General features: G+C 35.0%; 1 protein-coding gene across 1 annotated transcript; it reads right to left on the minus strand.

The window, feature by feature from the left end:
• Window positions 1–433: 433 nt before the first annotated feature.
• Window positions 434–5382, minus strand: LOC126697509 (DNA replication complex GINS protein PSF2). The gene is made up of 8 exons (XM_050394519.1): window positions 5115–5382; window positions 4937–5011; window positions 4721–4835; window positions 2305–2404; window positions 2198–2228; window positions 2025–2117; window positions 921–1073; window positions 434–705 (listed from the first exon to the last, which is right to left on the minus strand). Exons 1-8 carry the CDS (start codon window positions 5160–5162, stop codon window positions 688–690), a joined length of 633 nt encoding a protein of 210 aa, XP_050250476.1. The 5' UTR covers window positions 5163–5382; the 3' UTR covers window positions 434–687.
• Between the last annotated feature and the right edge of the window lie 1421 nt (window positions 5383–6803).

The following is a 6803-nucleotide window of genomic DNA, read 5'->3' on the forward strand; positions in this document are numbered from 1 at the left end:
CCAGTTGCCATCTCAATCATAATGCTGATTTTCCCTTGTGAATCCTTCAACTAAATTTGATCATTCCCTACTTTGTGTGCATTGGTCTTCACTGCACCTTTCCAAGCCATCCAAGGTGACCTTTATCTTGTCATCAATTGGTGACATACATAACTTTTAATTAATGTTTTTTTTCCCTTAATCAATCATTATTTTCATTGGAAAAATTATTCAATACTTTGAGAACAACACTCCCTCCTCTCACATGAATGGTGGGTTTCTTCATAAATTTAATTAACAAAACCCATTATTAAGTGATAGAAGGGAGCATTGCACCCGGAATACTGAATATTACTACTTTCATTGCCACTAAACATTTGAACATCCTTGTGTTTGCTAATATGTAGGTTGACATCTGTAGTTTGGCCCACCAATGTTGAATTAAAAATTAATGTTTAAGAACAATTAATTGGATTAACTAAAAAAATGATTGCAGGACCATGAGAAGTGAATCAGAATTTTCATTACAAATTTAGAAAGTACACAATCAAATATAAAGGGTTTAACACAAAGATGACAGCTACTTCACAATAACAAATACCAAAGCACTGTCAAAGATTCTGTTGGAAAGTTCCTCCAAAGAGAACAGATGTACCTCCAAACTAGCTCGCTTTCCAATTGAGATGGATGGTGATTAGAAAGATGACATTATCGCCGCAGATGCCGCTGGAAAACAAAAGTGTTAGTTAAATCATGAAACCCTTTGTCCATTGGATATAATATTCTACCGTGATAGACTTGCAAACCACTTTGCCACAATTAGATATGCTAATTACATCAACCAAGAGGTAAAATCAGGGACAAAGGCAGAAAACCTACTGTTCTTCTCTTAAGCAATAAAAGAAACAAGGAATAAAAATCCAAGATAAGAAAGAACATACTCTTGTTGCATTGTTAGCTACTTGTGGTCGTCTATCAGATACTCTATCTTGATCTGGTATCAAGTCTGGACTATCATGCTTATAAAATGCCTGTAGGGCTCTCCCAACAAATGGGCGAACTATGTTCACTTCCATAGCAGATAGATTGTTAATCTGCAATTTGAGGTTAAAAGGATTAGGAGCATAATACTCGACGAAGAAATGCCATCAGAGAAATATTATCACCTCTCTCTCTCTCTCCCATCCATGCTATAAGCTATGTACAAATATCTTTGAGCACAAACATTTTACAGGCCCCAACAAAGAGGTTTTACATCAAGTTCCCTTCAAGTATTAGCTTTAACCCTATGACACAGTGTCGTGAAAAATGCCTTACATTTGATTTAATGTTGTACCCTTATGAACAGTTAGGTATTTTATTCAGTCTTATAGTTGTTAAAAAAGAGAGCTGCTTGAGAAAGGGTCTTTGCTATGAGATCAATTGCTCATATTAGTCTTTTTTGGGTTTTTTCTTTTTCTTTTTTCTTTTGGGGTTTGGGTTTTTTTTTGGGGGGGGGGGGGGGGGGGGGGGGTTGGTGACTATGCAACCAAACCCATATATTTTAAGTTGGAAAGTGGAATTGCCCTCCTTCCTATGACCATCACTTATTATATGTAATTATATCATCTAATCCTGTATTGAGAAAATTATAGTGAGAGAACTTTAACCCTGATTATCAACTAGTGGATCCCCCCACACAGCAGGTGAACATAGCCAAACCACATAAATATTGATGTGTGGCTCACTTGCATATAGGTTTCATTGCAATATCAAAGTTGAACAACTCAACTCTTAGATGGTTGAAATCATAAATTCTTAATGTTTATGAACTAAAGATGGCAACAATGCAAAGCAAATAGAAGGAACACCATCCTCTCCAATGTATACCAGATTCCACTTTGTAAAGGAACATATTCAAACTCTTTCCCTTTTTTTTTCTATAAATTTCTCTCATTTTTCAGTATCTAAGATAGAGAGATATCTCTCAAAATCCACAAGGCTTTTAATTCCACTTTATAATATGCCGCATCCATAGATTCACAAAGGGAGATAAAAATGTATACCTTCAAAGCAAAGGCACGCTCATTAAGTGACTCTAAATTAGTCTCAACTTTATGAAACCTTACATCCCTGATGTCCTCAATAAGAGACCTCACCTATATAAAAGATCTATATCAAATTCCTTGCAAAAACTCCCATGCATATTTAAACAAAGTTATGAGAATCTTAAACTCACCATATATACATCAGGGATGTCATCACGTGCACTATCATCCACAAAGTTACAGTTGACATCAGTATTGTTAAGTTATAAATACAGGATGTAATATTTACAAAACTTACTGGTCAAAAAGAAGTCTTGAGATCTCCACATAATGGAATGGTAGTTGCTCAAACACTCGTTGAGAATCTCGCTCTGCTTCCAAAACCTGTGTCAGCTTTTCTAGTCCACAAAGCATGAAATGGTAAGAAATGTTTCTCAGTGTTACAAAGATCAATAATTTTCTACTTACAATCGTACAAGTTAAACAGCCTGAATAACAACCGCATTCCATGACATAAAGTATAAAATGTTTGACTAAATGAATTGGAATTCCAAAAATAGATGAACGACAGGGATATCAAATTAGCACTTTTGCAGGAACAGCTGTAAAAGTTTGGCTCTACCTTTATGTTTAGATAATATAAAGCACTGAACAAAAGCAGACGATAAACACTCAAAACAGAAGGCTGTGCTTAATCATAGAATTTAAATTCATACTTTCAGTTTATTGGAAGAAGGCAGTACATTAATACCACATGGATCTCTAGATTGGCTGAAAAGATTGATATGAAGATAAAAATGAGGAAGAACACTGAACAGCTAGTGGTTTGTGAAGTTTCTGCCCTATATAAAAACCTCTTATCAACATTTTATGATTCTTTTTGTTCTCATTGAATTTTCTCTACATTCACATGCATGTATGTAGAAAAAATATTCAATACATTAAAATATATACTAGAATAACAGTAGATCCCAAAATTCTATTCCAAAAATATATTAGAAACCAATAATCTTACCATTAATATATATATATATATATATAAATATATAAATAAAATAAAGAGTGGTTTAAGTTTAAAAACCTTGTCAACCCACACTACCATCCCCAAAACTGAACCATGATTCTTGAATCAAAATTCAAAATAGAATGCAGATTGCAGAACATATCCAATTAGAATCAAACTTTCATTTTTCTATTTATGGTACAGATAAACATATCCTACAAATATTTCCTTTTTGCTGAGGATCAGCAGACATTCATACATCCACTCCTCCCTGGCCAATTTATTGACCCCAAAAGTAACTATCCTCACCATCTCCTATGAAACAACTAAAAATCATGACAGATAAGATCTCTTTCTTTTGATATATTCCATGATTAAGAACCTCTTGGTCTAAGATAATTTTACAAAATTCAAAACATAAAACCCCTTGATCATTGATATGAGTTGGAACATTGCAAGCCATTCCAAAATTTAGAAGAATAGTAACTTCACTTGTATCTATAGAATCCCAATGCCACATCTTTTAAAGGCGCACTCCAGTCCAAGTTAATTGAGGTCATAGCATTGTCAAAGGAACTACCATCTCACAATATATTTCTTCTCTTTTTTGGCTTGAATATACTATTTGCCTTTAAATTTTGGCCCATAAGTGATTTTAGTCACTAATTTAAAGCGATCACTTTCATACATAATGTGGCCAGACTAAAAATTTACACATCATCACCCTGTTAGGGACCAAAAGGCTTTAAGTTTTTTAGGAACTAAAATCGATCGCTTGAAATTTGTTAGGGGCTAAAGTGTTGGGTCCCAAATAATATTATCACAAATATTAGCAATCCAAAATAGCAATCACACACAAGAATACAAATATTTACGTGGAAAACCCTTTTTCTTGAAGGGAAAAAACCACGGAACAAATTCCGAATAATTTCACTATTATTATATCAATTACAATAATTCTTGTGTATGTCTCACAGCTAAAGAAAAATTTCTCTTATTTTTCTTTACTCTCACACACACACTAATTATCTCTTTCAAAGGTAGCAATACTTTGCTCTCTTCTCCTTGGTTATCTTTTCGAAAGCGGCAATACCTTACTCTCTCCTTCCTCTTGCGTTTCTCCCAAGCGAAAATCCATTTTCCCTCTCTTGGTTTCACACTCTATTTTCCCTCTCCCCATAGGAAGGACCCTTGGACCAAAGCCATCAAATTCTTCGTAACATTGTCTATTTATAAGACTTTTTTGCTATTCTTTCTTAGACTAGGAATACATTACTTCTTTAATAAGGAATAGACTTTCCTTCCGCACCAAAAAATAGTCTTTTCCATCCACAACAAGGAAACCCAAATTAATTTTTCCTTCTTCAATTAAGAAACCTAATTGACTTTTCAAGTCACAATTGGAATTTAAGGCAATTTCCCAACATAAAGGCAACCAATTGAAACTTCAAGCGACTAACATCAATCATGGGTTGAAGTTTAGCGACTAATGGTCTATTTTGGTCCGTATTTTAGGTAATTTTTTTTGTAACTTGTCTAGCTAAACTCCAATAGCTCTTAGCAAGAGATGCACTCCTAAATGATTTCACTTAACATCTAAAACACAAATCATAGACAATCCAAAATTCACATACAACAATTACTTAGTTTTATACACATCAATCAAACAAACATGTGCGCGCATTCACACACGGAAATAGGGAAACCTTACCTACTGTCATCCACTGAGGCGGTCGAATAGTGCACTTCCCTCTCTTCTTCAACGCCACCGCAAGCCAAAGCGGGACCTGAGTAGCTAGTTGTGGGAAGAAAGGACCAAAATCCCCCTGTCAATTGTATCAAAACCATACACACATATATTAACAGATTGTATGCAATTGATTTCGTACCATTAGAAAGGGAAGGGTAAAGTTGGAAATAAAATTACGCAGACAAAATTGAGTGCATCCATTCGGAGATTGGGGACGATCTCGACCATTTCGTCCTCCGCAATGAACTCAACCTGAACAATAAATTTTTCCAATCAGATCCAAAAACAACTGTGCTGTAAAGGTAATTCAAATTATGTGAAGAAAGTTAAAGCATACACAGAGAGAGAGAGATACCTCTTCGGCAGAAAAAAGTGAGAGTTGAGGGTCAGATTGGCCGGCCATTGCCGTGGCTGTGGGTTCAGATGGATTTAGGGTTTGTGCTACGAGAAAATTTATGTGATGAGGGTTGAGAGTATAGAGAGGGATTGTGAATTTGAAAATGAGTGGTGGAACTGGTGAATGATGAGTAGTGGAAACTGATCGCAGGGGAGATGGGAATGGATATGGTGGATTTGTGAAATTGTGACCGACTGTACCGTGAACCCTATTCTCTCTTGTGGCGGGAAATTTTAATTTTTGTCTCTTTTTTTTTTCCCTGTTCGCGGGGAAAATATTAGCATATTAGAATTCGGAAAATTTTTTTTTTTTAATTTCAAGTTAGAAAATTCAAAATTTGGATTTTAAAATTTTATTTGATTGATTAATTATATATGATTTTTTTTGAGAGATTAATTATATATGATTTTAAAACCACATCATCAATGAATTTTTATTTTTTTTGAGAATGAGATCATCAATGAATTTAAGTTGGTATAAGTTCGTAAATTAAAATATGTTTGTTTAATTAATTAAGTTACATAAGTTCAAATTATAATTTATTTATGGATGATGCTAACGGGTACTGTGGGGCTCGAAATCTGAGGTCCCAGCCCACTTTGTATTAAGAGCCTAAAGCCCAGGCCGAGGAGCCCTAATGCCGAGGACGTATGATGAAAGCCCCTTAAAGGCCCAAAGATGTGGCCGAGAACGATCTCACGCTCAACACCTCACAAAACGCCTGAAGAAAATGACAAACTCAGTACAAGAGCAGTACAAGGGAGAAAGCTGCCAACACCGTAATGTGGAACCCTGCACATGACAAACCCATACTCCAGACCATGCTATTTAATTTTTCCCAACCACCCCCAACCACTCTGACGTATGGATTGATAGGACGAGTCATTACCCCAAAAAGGAAAAATTGACACGTAGATGAGGAACGGGAAGTAAACACTAGTATAAAAGGGAAAGAGAGCTGAGAGAGAAAAGGGGGGGGGGGGGGGGGTAGAAGGATCCTACAAAAAAGAAGAATGGTGAGAATGCGATGCTCCTCGGACTTAGTCCGAGGAGTCAAACCCTTCAAGCTACATCGATGTAAGGCTTAGCTATTCAAGCCAAACCTACCTTTGTATGAGCTCTCATAAAATCAGGACCAGACCGTTGCCCGGCGACCAAGGGCAGGCCTTTCAAACCCACTCTCTACAAATCATATTGTTCCGGCCCTTTACATACGAGCCCAACGTCATTCTTGGGTCGTTAAAAATCGTGTCCCTACAAATATATTTATTTAAAATATGTATTACAATATATGATTGAAATATTTAATAGGTATTAATTTGTGTCATTGAGATACTTATATACTTGTGAATAAATTCAAGTTTGTCTTTAAAAAAAATTAACATATTAATATAGCATGATCATGAACTTTTTTTTGGCTCATGTTCAAAATAATCTAACATTTTTTAACACTCTTTATAATGCCAAGTATTAAATTAGCATTTTTTTTTTTAAAAAGTTTGTGTTGAAAATTCTTTAAGAGCATTCTCATTAAGAATGCTAAATGCTATAAATACTAAATTTTAACATCAAATTTGTAAAAAGCATACTCCATTATTGCTCTTAAATCCTATTAATTTTGCAATCTAGCTACAATGGACTGCTATC

The sequence above is a fragment of the Quercus robur genome, chromosome 8 (assembly GCF_932294415.1).
Source record: "Quercus robur chromosome 8, dhQueRobu3.1, whole genome shotgun sequence".
In the NCBI taxonomy this organism is placed as follows: Eukaryota; Viridiplantae; Streptophyta; class Magnoliopsida; order Fagales; family Fagaceae; genus Quercus; species Quercus robur.

Excerpts from the sequence above, each read along its gene's own strand:
- LOC126697509 (XM_050394519.1), bottom strand. The coding sequence starts at position 5,162 with ATGGCCGGCCAATCTGACCCTCAACTCTCACTTTTTTCTGCCGAAGAG. Across the intron at positions 2,118-2,197 it reads ACATCCCTGATGTATATATG|GTGAGGTCTCTTATTGAGGA; the intron begins GTGAGTTTAAGA and ends TCTTTTATATAG. Across the intron at positions 1,074-2,024 it reads AGCGTGCCTTTGCTTTGAAG|ATTAACAATCTATCTGCTAT; the intron begins GTATACATTTTT and ends CTCAAATTGCAG.